General features: G+C 37.7%; 1 protein-coding gene across 1 annotated transcript in view; it reads right to left on the reverse strand.

The window, feature by feature from the left end:
• ATG6 (AUTOPHAGY 6) overlaps window positions 1-14810 on the reverse strand; it is a 186564-nt gene that overhangs the window by 107532 nt on the left and 64222 nt on the right. Inside the window, exons 3-4 of the mRNA XM_089807349.1 lie at window positions 10461-10631; window positions 10225-10349 (exon numbers count right to left, since the gene is read on the reverse strand). Of these exons, the coding sequence (XP_089663475.1) occupies window positions 10225-10349; window positions 10461-10631 (296 nt within the window). The remainder of the gene's footprint in view (window positions 1-10224; window positions 10350-10460; window positions 10632-14810) is intronic.

The raw sequence follows: 14810 nt of genomic DNA on the forward strand, positions 1-14810 counted from the left end.
GCCTCCTAAAGATAGAGTGCGAGACACCATTGGTCACAATAACTAAAGAAAGTTGAAAGAGGAAAACAATCCCGACACAAACTGTAAAATCTCCCTCTTATCTCATAAAAGATAGGGCAACAAAAAATAAAGTAAGTCTTCGTCTCGACCTCAGCTAAAGTACACATCTTACAGATCTTCTCTCTGTTGTCAATATGATGGTCGATCTGAGCTTGAAGATAGTGAGAACCAACTCTAAAAGACCCCAAGGAGATATGGAGGGCATGAGATCACCGTTGAGATAGGTAACTAAGGCAAACAATAATCCCATCACAAATCTCCAGAAAAGTGCTCCACATAGGCCATCCTCAGACATAAGCCACTAGGAGGACTAGTCCAAGTAGTGATAATGTACTGTATGTATATATCTAGTCTGACATGCTCATTTAACTCTTGTCGTGAGGGGAGGAGATGAGCAGGGGCATTCAGCAAGAACTAGCAAGGAGGGAGACGATCAATATCAATCCCAGTCGAGCTTACCAGAGAAGATGCTTGTGCATACCACCAACGAGCTCAAGAGCACATATCAGAACTCACAGTAGCAACAGAAGAACAATACGCCAAGTAGGCATATCTATCACTTTCACCAACCGAATCCGCAAAACCACACAGAAGATGAAGGAACCAAATCAAATCAAATATGGCCGCAAGACTGAAGAGAAGAGAATCGAACTCAGCAAGAATGATACTATGAGGAGTGAACCTGTGACACCCAACGATGCGCCCTTAGAGTAAAGTCTGAACCTGTTCGATCGAGGCCCAATCAGAACCAAGGAGAGAAGGTTCCCAAACCACAGAGCCATAAAGAACCATCAGCTAAACAAGGGAGCCCAAGAGGGATAACTTGGATGAGGTATCTTGAAAGTGGTGTCTGAAATACTATTTCTCAAGCATAGCAAGAGAACCCATACCCTTACTAACTCTGGATTGAATCGTTGGTCTCATAATTAACAGGGGTCTAGAAAACTTCACCCCCAGATACATATAAGAAGAAATGATCTCAATCTCCTGTCCCTGAAAAAAGAAGTGACGATGAGAAGTCTTTAAGAAATTAAAGATCATCACCCAAGTCTTACCTAAATTAACCACAAGCTGTCCCTGATCACAAAAGGAAGCGAAACCATCAAGAAGCCTCTATAAACTCTCTAGAGAAGCAAGAAGAACCACATCATTCGTGAGAAGAAGAATGGAGATAAAAACCTGGTGTAACAACCGTCACTTGGGAGCGAGGACATCAAAAAGAAATCGTTGAGTTCATCAAAATACAAACCGAACAAAGCAGGGGAGAGAGGACAACCTTGTTTGACCCCAACGGTGCTATGGATCGGAACTGAGAATCCCTCAGGAGTCCTAAATCTACCCACCAGAGTTTTGTATAATCTCATAATAGTAGTAATCAACATCTCTAAAATTCCAATCACCCGAAGCCTCTGAAATAGTCATCCTACGAACAAAATCAAAAGCCTTGCAAAAATCAACAAAGCAACAGTAAACTTTCGTCGATCTATGTCTAGCCTCCTCAATAATAGCCCATAAAGTGAAAATGTGATCCATGGACTGATAGTCAGCTCGGAAACCTGCCTGCCCTCTGGCTCTATAACCTTTCCTATTAAACTCTCTAAATAACATAGCATTGAGGGTTGTAGCGTAAAGTTTGGCAAACGTGTGCCCAATCATATTGGTTCTGTAATTCCCAAGATCAAAGACAAGACCAATGTTGTGAATAGGGTAAATCAAATGCTTGAACCAAGAAATCGGGAACCCAATGCAAACCCACTCTATTGAAGAGTATAGATAGGGACCCAGAAACGTGTTAATTCCATAACTTCATAATCTTATTGTTCTGATAAAATAGATCATACAGATTTGACTATGGAAAATGATAACTTTGAAGACATATAAATATGTTATATTGTCCCTAGATAACCGGCGTCTACCTTAGGTTAATCCTTGTTTGTCTAAACACTAACTAGGATTAGTTGATTAAGTGTTAACTTGTCCAAACCTTAATAGGTGCCGATTTATGGGAAACAGTCCTAGCTGATCTAGGAAAGGACATGTCCCTTTTTGGGTCATGTTCCTTAGTCACCGTATTATAGATGAATGTTTTGTGGATAAAGGACATTCAAATACATTCAAGTATGCTTCTTTAGCAATCATTTCCTCAGCAATTTATATCTATATAAATTATATACTACTTGCAGAACAGGTATCAACCAAGAAAGATTTGTTACTCATTTAAGGGACAGAACAAGACTATCACCATTAAAGAAAGATATTAGATAAGAACTAGTTGCAGAATATTACTGAACATTTCATCAGAGTTTTGCAGAAACTTTACATGGTATCAAAGCAAGTTATCAAACCTAGGGCTCTGCAAAATTCAGTCATCAGACTTCATATATATCTAGCAACTATCTCATATCTTCAATGGCATACACAATTAGACCCGAGGATAGGTTTGATGGGAAAGAAAACTTTGATGCCTGGAAATTCAAAATCATGATGATTCTTGAAGAGAATGATGTAAAACAATTTGTTGATAGAGCATCCAAACAACCTCTAGTTGAACTGCACAAATCTAGCTAGAGCAGAGGAAATAGAAAAGCTATTCAAACTATTTTAGATGAAGTAAGAAATGATATTGTACCTATGCTTACAAAACATCAAACTGCTTTTGATATGATGAATGCATTATGAAATGCATATGAGGCAAACAATGCAACCAGGGTTCTCGCACTGAAAAGGCAACTTAATCATATTCAGATAAAGAAAGGAGAATCGATAAATTCTTACTTCCTAAGAGTTGTCGGCGTTAGAGATGAACTATCAAGTATAGGAACCACTATTAGTGACACAGAATTAACACTTATTGGCTATGGATGGATTGCCAGATTCATGGGAGACATTTGCACAAGGAATAAGTGCCAGACAGAGATAATCTTCCAAACTGTAACAGACTAAAGAACGACTGTCTTCAAGAGGAATCTAGAAAACTAAAGAAAGGAGGGAAACCGAAAACAGAAGATGAACAACTTCATGTTCTTAATACAAACTCCTATAAGGGTAAGAAGAAGCATTTCAAGAAGAAAAAGGGAAATCAAAAGAATGTAAAACCCAAGAAAGACTTATCCAAAATAAAAAACTTCAGATGTGAAAAATTTGGACACTATAAATTTAATTGTCCTAAGAATTCTAAACAACAAGCTAACTGTACAAATGTTACTAGAGAAGAAGATACTTATGATCCTAAGAACCATGTTTTGTAATCCTCACTATCAAATGAAATTTCAAATAAAGCATGGATAATTGATAGTGGGTCTTCTAGACATATAACGGGATACAAAGAAACGCTAGATTCTTTATCAGAGAAGGTTAACGGTGAAGTTACCATCAGTGATAATTCAGCACACTCCATTGAAGGAATTGGAAATTGTACTTTGAAACAAAAATCAGGAAATACTCTTCTTAAAGGTGTGCTCTATGTACCAAGAATTAGAAGGAACCTAATCTCAATTATAGCACTTGAAGATGATGGGCACAATGTTGCATTTGTGGATGGCAAAGTATTAATTTGGGCAAAGAACTCCTCAATCAAGAAAGCAAAGTTAATTGGTCAAAGAAAAAGATATTTGTATGAATTGAATGCTAAATCTAGTTGCTCTATTAAAGCCCTAGTTCATGAAGCTGTAGATATAAATGAAATATGGTACAAAAGATTAGGGCATCTAAATTTTGAAACTTTATCAACTATGGAAAAAATGGTTACTGGATTACCTAAACTAAATAAAGATCACCCAAGTATTTGCAAGGGGTGTGCTCTGGGTAAAAACACCAGAAGTCCCTTTAATGATAGTACTAGGAAAACGAATAATGTACTAGAATTAATTCATTCAAATTTATGTGGACCTGTGTTTGTTCCTTCTCTTGGAGGATTCTAGTATTATATCTTGTTCATTGATGACTTCTCTAGGAAAACATGGATTTATCTTTTTAAATGCAAGGAATCAGAAGAAATCCTACAAAGATTTAAAGAATTCAAAACATTAATTGAAAACTTTTCAGGGTATAAAGTTAAAACCCTTAGAACTGATAACGGAGGAGAATATACCTCAGACTTATTTAAAAGGTTTGTAAAGAATCAGGGATTAAGAGGGAGTACACTTTTCCTTATAATCCAGAACAAAACGAGGTAGCAGAAAGAAAGAATAGGACAATTATAGAAGCTGCTAGAGCTATGATTTTTTATCAAAATCTAGAATATTATCTTTGGCCAAAAGCCTCTAGTATTGTTGTATATATTCAAAATAGAAGCCCTCACTCCTATCTTAAAGATAAAACTCCTGAAGAAGTATTTACTAAAGTAGAACCCAATATAAGTCATCTTAGAATTTTTGGGTGCCCTGTATATATCCATGTTCCAAAAGAAAAGAGAACAAAGAACCCTCTAGGAGGAAAGGTATTTTTGTAGGGTACAGTGAAACATCTAAAGCATATAGGATTTTCATACCTGGACAAAAAAGTATTGAACTTAGTAGGGATGTAATCTTTGAAGAAGATCTTGCATTCAAAAGAGCCATAAGTTCTGATGAACTTTCTCCTTCATCTAGTTCTGAAAGAAATAGTGAATCTGGGTCCCAAAGGGGGAACTTAGAAGAAATCGAAGATGAAATTCAAAATATGAACTTTGAAGAAAATGCAAAGAAAAGACCACTTTGGGCCATTAAAACAGTTGAAGCAGCTCAAGATATTGTTGCACCTTCCAGGATAGTTAGAGAAAGCAAAAGGCCTAAAAGATTCTCTAGTTATATAGCAAACATGAGTGATTTATCCAAAACAAAACCTACCAATCCTTCTGATGCTATTAAACATACAGCTTGGAAAGAAGCTATGACAGAAGAATACCAATCTATAATGAAAAATGATGTTTGGGAAATTGTTCTAAGACCTAAAGGAAAGTCTGTTGTTTCTTCCAAGTGGATATTTAAAATAAAGCATGCTACTAATGGTAGTATTGAGAAGTATAAAGCCAGATTTGTAGCCAGAGGATTTTCTCAGAAAGAAGGGATTGATTATGAAGAAACCTTTGGCCCTGTTGCCAAATATACATCCGTAAGAGCAATCCTAGCAATTGCCGCATCAAAGGGATGGAAGGTACATTAGATAGATGTAAAAACAGCATTCCTAAATGGAAAGATTTCAGAAGAAGTATATCTGGAACAACTTGAAGAATTTGAAACTCATGATGCTAACACTTTTGTTTGCAGGCTCAAGAAAGCTCTCTATGGGCTTAAACATGCTCCCAGGACCTAGTATGAAAAAATTGATAGGTATCTCACCAGCTTAGGATTCTCCAAGAATGAAGTCGATCCCAATTTATATTATAAAAGAGATAAAAATGATATGGTAATTTTGATACTGTATGTTGATGATTTACTAATAGCAGGTGATGATCATCTCATAGATCAGTGCAAGAAAGATCTAACTAGAGAATTCGAGATGAAAGATTTGGGACTCCATTACTTCCTTGGACTAGAAGTGTAGCAGAATTCTGACAATATCATACTTAATCAAAGGAAGTATACATCAGACATTTTGAAGAAATTTGGAATGTGGAATTGCAAACCTATGTCTTCTCCAATGGAGACCAAACTACATAAACTTAAGGAAGCAGCAGCGGAATCACCTTTCATAAATTCTACTCTCTACAGACAGATGATTGGGTCCCTTATGTATTTGGTAAATACAAGACCAGATATTTTCTATACTGTTAATGCCTTAAGCCAGTTTACGTGTGAGCCCAAGGAGATTCACCTAGTTGCAGTTAAGCATATTATGAGATACTTACAAGGCACTCTAAATTTTGGACTCAAATACGAGAAAGTTCCCTTAGACTTACATAGATTCATTGATTCAGATTGGGGTGGAAGTGTTAAAGATAGGAAAAGTACTTCAGGATGCTGTTTCAGTTTAGGATCAGCAATGATATCTTAGATATGCAGAAAGCAGTCTTCAATAGCTCAGAGCTCCACAGAAGCAGAATACATTGCAGCAGCAATGTCCTCTCGAGAAGCAATCTAGCTAAGTTAATTGTGGGATTATTTGGGCAAGCCATGAATCCTATGATTATTCGTTGTGATAATCAAAGTTCCATCAAGCTTTCAGTGAATCCAGTTTTTCATTAAAGATCCAAGCATATTGAAATTCCTTACCATTATGTAAAAGATATGGTAGACAAGAATTCTGTAAAATTAGAATACATTTGCACTGCAGATCAAACAGCAAACAATCTCACCAAACCTCTATCTAGAGTAAAGGTAGACCATTTCAGGAGAAGACTTGGTATGGTTGAAATGTAATTCATTTGTATTCTTCAAATTATTAATAAAATAATTTTATTGTCAGGCTATTGACTGTTATGGGCTCCACCATTTGTCTTCATTATTTAAGAGGAGATGATCTCTAAGATAATGAAACTTGTATTAAAGACATTATAAGAGGTGATGATCTCTTAGATGATGTGCCAAACAGTAGAGTTCTATTGTAAGATCTAGATGAGTTTAAGATCGTATTGTGATGTAGTCATTATTATGTCTATGAGTCACAATTTGGATAAAGGAAGAATCTTATTCTTCTAGGTTTATCCTATGTTCTGGTAGATCTTAGCTCAGGATCTTATTGTGATATAGAAGAGCTAGTATCTATGAATCACAACTTCAGTAAATGAAGAACTTGATTATTCTTCGGATTTTATCCTGTATATTGCTTTCATGCAATATCATTATCACTAGTGTAAGTGATAATTCACATCACAGGTATAGTGATATGACATAAGTATCATATTTTCTATAATACCTCATGCTTGAGGATTCAGATAGATATAGAGTATCATTCTATACTTAATCATATTATTTGATGATGCTAGATATGTTATCTCTCAGTACGATTATCAAGTTAAGAGGAAGTGTTAATTCTGTAACTTCATAATCTTACTGTTCTAATAAAATAGATTGTAGAAATCTGATTATAGAAAATGATGATTTTGAAGACATAAATATGTTATATTGTCCCTAGATAACCGGCATCTACCTTAGGTTAATCCTTGTTTGTCTAAACACTAACTAGGATTTATTAATTAAGTGTTAACTTGTCCAAACCTTAATAGGCGCCAATTTATGGGAAACAGTGCTAGTCGATCTAGGAAAGGACATGTCCCTTTTTGGGTCATGTTCCTTAGTCGCCGTATTTATAGACGAATGTTTTGTGGATAAAGGGCATACAAATGCATTCAAGTATGCTTCTTTAGCAACCATTTCCTCAGCAATTTATATCAGAATAATTTATATATTACTTGTAGAATAGGTATCAACCAAGAAAGATTTCTTACTCATTAAGGGACAGAACAAGACTATCACCATTAAATAAAGATATTAGATAAGAACTAGTTGCAGAATATTACTGAACACTTCATCAGAGTTTTGCAGAAACTTTACAAACCAAGGCACCAAATATGAAGAGTTCAGCGTGAAACCCTCCTTATCTACCGCTCTGTTGCATCTCATGGATCTAACGGCCTTGTAAATGTAAACGAGGGTGAACAAGTGATAGAAAGGAGGCGTGATGGGATGCATAGAAGGCTGCCATGGAATGTCATAGAGTCATGGTGTGAGAGATTAGGGAGTGAAAGTCGAGGATGGAGGACGGAGGGGAACAACAGGGAAATTGGGTGCGCCAAGAAAGCTAGGGGTTGCAGATCAACGTGGTGCAAATGGATTTGCACTGCAAAGCAGTAAAGGATTGTTTCTTATAGCGAAGAAAACGAAGGTAAGATAACCGAAGGTGAGAAAAGTCAGGGGAGTGAGCCTCAAAAGAGGAATGCACTAAGCGATGAAAAGCTTTGCAGTCAACATCTAACCATTGGTTCATTAGGCATGTATTATGGCGTTTGCTACGAAGGGAAAGTGAAGGACGGTGAGGTATGGAAAGGATGGCAGACTTCCAAATGGTCGTCGCAAGCAAGTCAAACATGGAGGTCTCACAAAAGTTAGGAAAACACGCAGGATTGAGGAGTCTTGAAAGATGAGAGGAAAAGAGCTCATTGTCACCGTCGAGGAAGCAGAAGCGAATGGGGAGATGAGGAAGCAGAAGCGAATGGGGAGATGAGGCGACTAAAGAGGAGGTGATAAATGAGGAGAAATGTGAGTATGAATGCTAAGGAGAGCATGGTCCACAAAAGGAAGGCATAAGATGGTGAAGTTGTGGATGAAGGGGATGAAGGAGGGAGAGGTGAGGGCATAGTCAACAACACTAGCACCCCCACAACGAGGCCAGCAAGTGAAGAGCTCAGATCCAGGAAAGCAGGAAAGACTGTTCAAGATCACAAGTCCAAAGGACTCACAAAGCTCCAAAAGATGACAACCATAACAAGAAATTGCTCCAAGAGCATCATCAGAAATACGCTGAAGTCCCAAAGTAGTCGAATAAATCTCAGTGGAGCAGATGGAATCAAAGCTTCGATCATAAAGCAGAGTCTGGAGTTCTTTGATCCTCGCATTGAAATCACCAATAATAATGATGTCTCCTAAAGCAGCGAACTGAGAGACACTCTCGCTAAGGTCAACAAAAGGGTCTCTGTCTTTGGTACCATGGATAGCATAATGGGAGGAAGCTAGCGGGAAATAACAAACAGCAATAAAGAAATCTCTCTGTCGATGACTCTTACGATAAATGCTGACCCACAAAAATCTGACAAATGTATCAACGTGGACAATAGAAGTATGACTGAAAGTATCACCTCTAATCAAACAGGACACGCCACCAAACCCATGGACCCCACCGGAAGCACGAACCTCCTCTCTACAAACAAATAACCACTGTTAACCTGTAAACCCTAGAAGAGGGCGCACAAGACTCTCATGGGTCTCAGTGATGACAAGTATATCAACGGACCCCACAGCATCGTGCAAAAGACCAAGTAATGACCATAAAGAGCCATTACCATTCCAACAGTTAACAACAAGGGAGCAAGTGGGGGCTCCCTCTTGTCCAACTGCTAGCGAGACCATCATTTAGTCTTGGGGGCCTGTCTCGCTTCCCATCCACTGGAGGGGAATCCCGAATAACTGCTTTGAAATTTCTAATAACTACCCTTTTACCAGTGCATCTAGCCTCTACCACAATACCCCAAGCATGTTTCAGCTCTACAACCTGAGCCTTCGTGAGATCTTCATCTAGAAAAATCTTAGAAGGGAGAGAGAAAAACTTCCTCTTAGCTCTAAGAGCACGGAGCCTATCTGTAAGTGTGAGAAACCGGATAAACAAGACATCACCATTGCCAAACCAGCATTTATCCAGTATGATGTCCGAGAGACCAAGCTGATCACTAAGGAAAGAACATCCAACAGAGAGGGTCAGATGTAGGAGGGAGTCCGCGAACCCATAGATTTATCAAGTGACACTGCTAATGACAGAATGCATTGTACTTGGGATGCTTTGAAGTGTGATATAGGTAGAATAATTGGGAGAAGGATGGAAATCGTAGCATTCCAACAGATTAGGAAACAAACATAATTATCCTACGAAACTTGCATGCATCATTTTTTATTGAGGGACAACTTTTAGTGCTTTGAAGGATTATGGGAAGAAGGATGGAAATAGTTGCCTTCGAACAGATAAGGAAACAAACATAATTATTCTAGGAAACTTGTAGCTATCATTTTTTTTTTATTCAGGGACACTTTTTAGCTTTGTTTCAAAAGTAATAAGATGGCCATCCACTAAGAACTGCCCATTTGGTACTCTTTGCTCTTTTCTTTTCAAATGCTAATGTTCAAGTTACCTCTCTTCTAATTGTAATTTTGTTGAGGTCTCTCACCTCACCCTTCACTTATTTCAATACATTTAACCGTGACCAGAAAAGAAATAGTAGTAAACATAAACCATTTATGACCAAACTAGTGTAAGAATTTATAAAATAGCTACTGCAGAAGAGAGGCAACTATGATGTCTGATATTCTCAAGTTGATGATGCAGAAAGCCAAGCTCTATAACACATTTGAGCTTACATTACTGTTCTAGACTGAATCTAGCACAGAAAATCAAAAATAACACTAACCTACATTGGCTCTTAGATAAATTCACTTAACATATCCGTTGAGTACGGCTAAAAAGCTAGAGAAAGAATACCTCTCTTCCAGTTCCTCAAATCGTTTCGATTTTATTTCAAGATCTTGAAGCTGATTTGAGACATCCATGTTCTGTTTCTCAACTTCTTGTATTGCTGCTTCTAGTTTCTTTTCTTCATCTTCAACCTTCATATAAGTGAATAAAAACCCCATTTTATTGGAAGCGGTGTAATAAAATTCATGCTCAATAAAAAGGATACATACAAGAAATTGTGGAAGATAACTTTTGTTACATACCTTTGCTTTTTCTCGTAAGAAATCACTCTCACTAAGTCCATCAAGTGACCCTTCCTCCAGCCGCTCGAGACTTGCTTCGTAGGCTTTAATGTCTGTGTTAATATCTTCAAGTTCTTTATCAAGTTTTTCAGACATAATCCGCATGCATTCCAAACATAAGGGTTGGTCAACCTGCAATCAGATGTTCATCCGAAACTCTTCAAAAATCATTGTTCCATTCAATGAAAGGTATACTCCAACTAAAATTCATTCTGACTACGAAAGTCAAATCAAAAAATCAAACTACATGTGGTCCATAGAGTCCCACAACAGATCTCATTGCCAGCATTTAGTAGATAGAATTGAAGTTTAAACAGATCACCATGCCTGAATGCTCAAACACAATAACTAAAACTTTCAAGAGAAAAACCACAACCCTGCACTAATGAAACCAAAAAGGTCTCGCCAGACAAAATAATACTAAGCATGATAAATGAGAGCAATTAAAACATACTTATAAATTCTATATATGAAGGAGAGAAAAAGCCGACCAGCAAGTGGAGTTCCTTGCCCCTAGTTGAATGTATATTACTATATACTATATATTCCACACCAGCTTATTCGTGAAAATTTCAACTTGGAGTACATCTTAGCCATTCTGGAAGACGTCAATGACTAAAGGAGTTTGACAAAGAATTTCACCTAACAAATATCCCAGTCTGTGCTGGTTTGATTTTTCCTTTGTGTTCTTTACTTTCCGCTCATTTTGAACCCATCTATATTTTACAGAAAATAATTCCTATTTCACATTAAAAATCAAAAAGGTAATTATGTTACAGAAAAATGTTTTAAGCACAGAATTGAAGATGTGAAAAAGCAGTGAAGCGGAGCTGATAAAAGCACAAAAAAATGGATGTCATTGTATTCTCCAAATATTAAAAATCAAAATCAAAAAATAACTTACAGTTTAAGCAGTATAAACACCAACCTGTGGCAAACATATTAATACGAGGTACTGATTGCCTATCAATATATACCAGTGGACCCTAGATCAGCCTGTGAACGAAAACATGGGGTTCTGGAAAGGGAGAAACCCAACGAACAGGGGAGGAAACAGAGAAAAAAAAGGTAGCAAGACCCAACGAACATCCAAAGGCAGGGGCAAAGAGAGAGAAAAGGTAGGAACCCAACGAACGTACAAAGGCAGGGGACGGATTATCTTTACACGCCATCACAGCTGGGTCTGAGGAATTTGTTAGACGTGAACCACGTGTGCTTCTATTTGCACATATATCTCTTGAAATATGTTTTTTTAAAGAGACACAAATTGAGACATTCAACATATGCCCCACAGGAGTACGAAACACTGTCATGTACAATTAGAGGTTAAGAAACCTGTAGAAGAGAAGGTAAATTGTGATCAAATGCAAGAAGTTTAAAACTACATACTCTTCAACCTTTAGCTGACTGATCTGCTGCTGTATAAAATCACTGGAACAATACACTGTTATTAAAGTTCATATTTTTAGTTGTTAGCCAAGATTAAATCAGAAAATTCATGGCTAATGAAAATCCAGCTTGCAGACAAGCAAAGACTTATAGGATGAACAGTCATGCACTACCATTTTCTAAAAGTCATGTGCAATTCTATATTGTGCATTTTAGACTGATCTTCCCCATAGGAATAGTCAAAGTCCAATTCAACTAAGACATTGACTATTTCTTAAATATGAAACAAACAAGCATTTTAGAGAATGTATGATTTAGTAATGCACCAACCTCCCTCTTTATGAGTGACTGTAAAAATTCAAATTTTCCAATGGGCCACAGGTGTGTTTGACATGATTAGGGTTCTTATTGAGCAATTGAGAGTCACCTTCCACCAAAAGGTGTTTAATAGCAAGATTACATTTAATGTAAAGGTAAATAAGAAAACATCAAGATAGCTGTTTAACTTTTATGTCTCGGCCTACTCAACGTATCTGAATGGCATGACAAAGAACATTAGGATTGTCTTCACTTTATCTTGTATATATGTCTTGTTGATGTGAGTTTTGTGACCACTCAAACGTGCAGGATGAAACACATGTAATCCCAAGTGAAACACCAAATATCAAATCCTCTCTTGAACAAAGACACCGCGTATGCTAAAGATTGCAGAAAAAGATCATAGAGGCAACTCCAAGGTTCCTCTTCTTGTCGGACAATTTTATAATGTGATCTGTTGGTAACCATGCGGGGACTTACACTACTCATTTATGGACATCAATTTTCTAATGTCAATGATTTGAGATTGATGACTCTTCAACTACTTCTAATGAAACAAAATGCAAAAAGAAATGGGTTTTGGAATCTAGTCTAATTCTAGCAATGCAAGGCACCATTGGTGGTGAGGTGAGACTAAACCAGTCCTTGCTTCACCACATCAACTATGCAAAGGAGGGTGCAATCTTCTAAGGATGCATGAATGGCTTTAATATTGTTGACACTTATTCAAATGCCCAACGATGGCACAATCTAAACGAGCATCTCCAATTGAAGTTAAGTACTTGCATTTAGATAAGACCAACCTTACACTACTACTTGCAATCAGCAAGTACCAAAAGGTATGAACATAAGTTTCACCATTAATTCACCAACAACAATATCTTCCATTCATCTACTCAACTACTTCTAATCAACATAAATCAAATCCTGATCTAAGTGAGGAAATGTAGAAACCATGGAATACTCCAAATAACCATAGTTACTAAATTCGTGAAATAGGTTGGATCCGGACCCAAGTTCGACCCGGATCAGGATTCTCGTGTGGATCTGTGAGGATCCCGGCAGGGTTCGTCATCTTGCCTGTGGAACCATCAAGATCCGCAGCCCGCGGATCCAAATGGATCCACATGCAGAATAACAAACACTGTCTGGATACTCACAAATCCATGCAAGAATCCTGTGACAGCCTGAGAATCCAGCACAGATCCACAAACAAGGCCAGCTTTTTAGTGGGCCCAAGTTGCAAATTATGAATATTTTAATAATTTTTTGCCCTCAAAACCCAAAAAACAACCCTTTTATTCAACATCCTAATACGTTTGACCTCATATTTGCTCTCATTGGTGCAAGTTTGAAATGAAGTCTATGTTCCCCCGAGTTTCCGGGACGCGGACGGTAGGGCACAGCAGGACGGGTTTCTAGGATGGCAAAAAAATTTGTCGATTTTGGGGATAGGGGGGAGACAAGGACAAAAAAAGTGACATTTTTTTGTGTAAAAACAATTGGGGACGGATGCAAGTCCTTGGGAGGAGGACGCTCTCGTCCCCAAAACACTAGCTTTTTTTTTGGGGTGGGGGCGGGGACGCGTCCCCAAGGAACATAGAATGAAGTACTTGGATTCAAAGGAGATCAATTATGGAGCTGCAAATACCTTGCAAGAAGTGATTAAGGTATGCATTTCAACCATTGTCTTTTGTTCTTTAATTAATTATTGATTTATTTTAAGTTTTTCAAAACTTATATAATAATTTAAAGTTTATGTGAGTGTTGAAGCATTGGTTTTCTTTAAAAAAAAATCTAGATTGCAAGAATCATACATAGTAGTCAAGGCTCAGTGGGTGGGAGGAGGTCACCAAAATTCAAAATTGATAAGAGGTCTACTTTATGGAGACACAACAAGAATTACACAATGTCATCAGGGTGGATCATACATTGATGCAGGAGCATCCAGAGGTATAAGGGCAATCCTGTGTCACCCAAAAAAAAATGTACTTAGTTTCTATTTTATGTCTTTGCATTTTTGGATACCCATTTGGCTCAAATAAAGGTTCCAACTCTCATAGTTCAACTATCAGTGCATTTAAAAATCCCGAAAAAATAGGAGCATGCAATTTGACCATCATTTTGGTGACCTAGAAGGTGTGACTTGGCCAAATGAATGTAATCGAGATTTAGAGCATTCCAAAAAAAGAATCAGGTCAAAAGGCCCCACGGTTTGAAAGTTATTGCAGTTTTTCGGGTTTTGGAGACCCCCTAAGAATGCTTCAAAGTCAGGTTTGGGGCATTAAATGACCTCGAAAAGGGTCGAAAAATGGGGGACGAGCGAAGCTTGTCCATAGGGCTATAGAGCGCTTCGAGAGCTTTCCGAAAATGTAAACGGTTCGTCAATCGGAGTTACGGTTCAAAAGTTATGCCTCCCGGAAGTTCGGCTACCGTTTCTGGATTCTTCTAGAATTGCACCGACTTCTAACGCAGCTTCCGGAACCTTCTATTTTGTCAGTGGATGCCTACTAGCACTTTCTAGAATGTACTCCTAGCCCTTAACCCTCCGGGGTCTATTTAAGGATTTTTCTAGCATTGTAAAAGGCAGTTCGGATTGGAGCT

The sequence above is a fragment of the Cupressus sempervirens genome, chromosome 10 (assembly GCF_028749045.1).
Source record: "Cupressus sempervirens isolate cs-2001-9-10 chromosome 10, ASM2874904v1, whole genome shotgun sequence".
Lineage (NCBI taxonomy): Eukaryota > Viridiplantae > Streptophyta > Pinopsida > Cupressales > Cupressaceae > Cupressus > Cupressus sempervirens.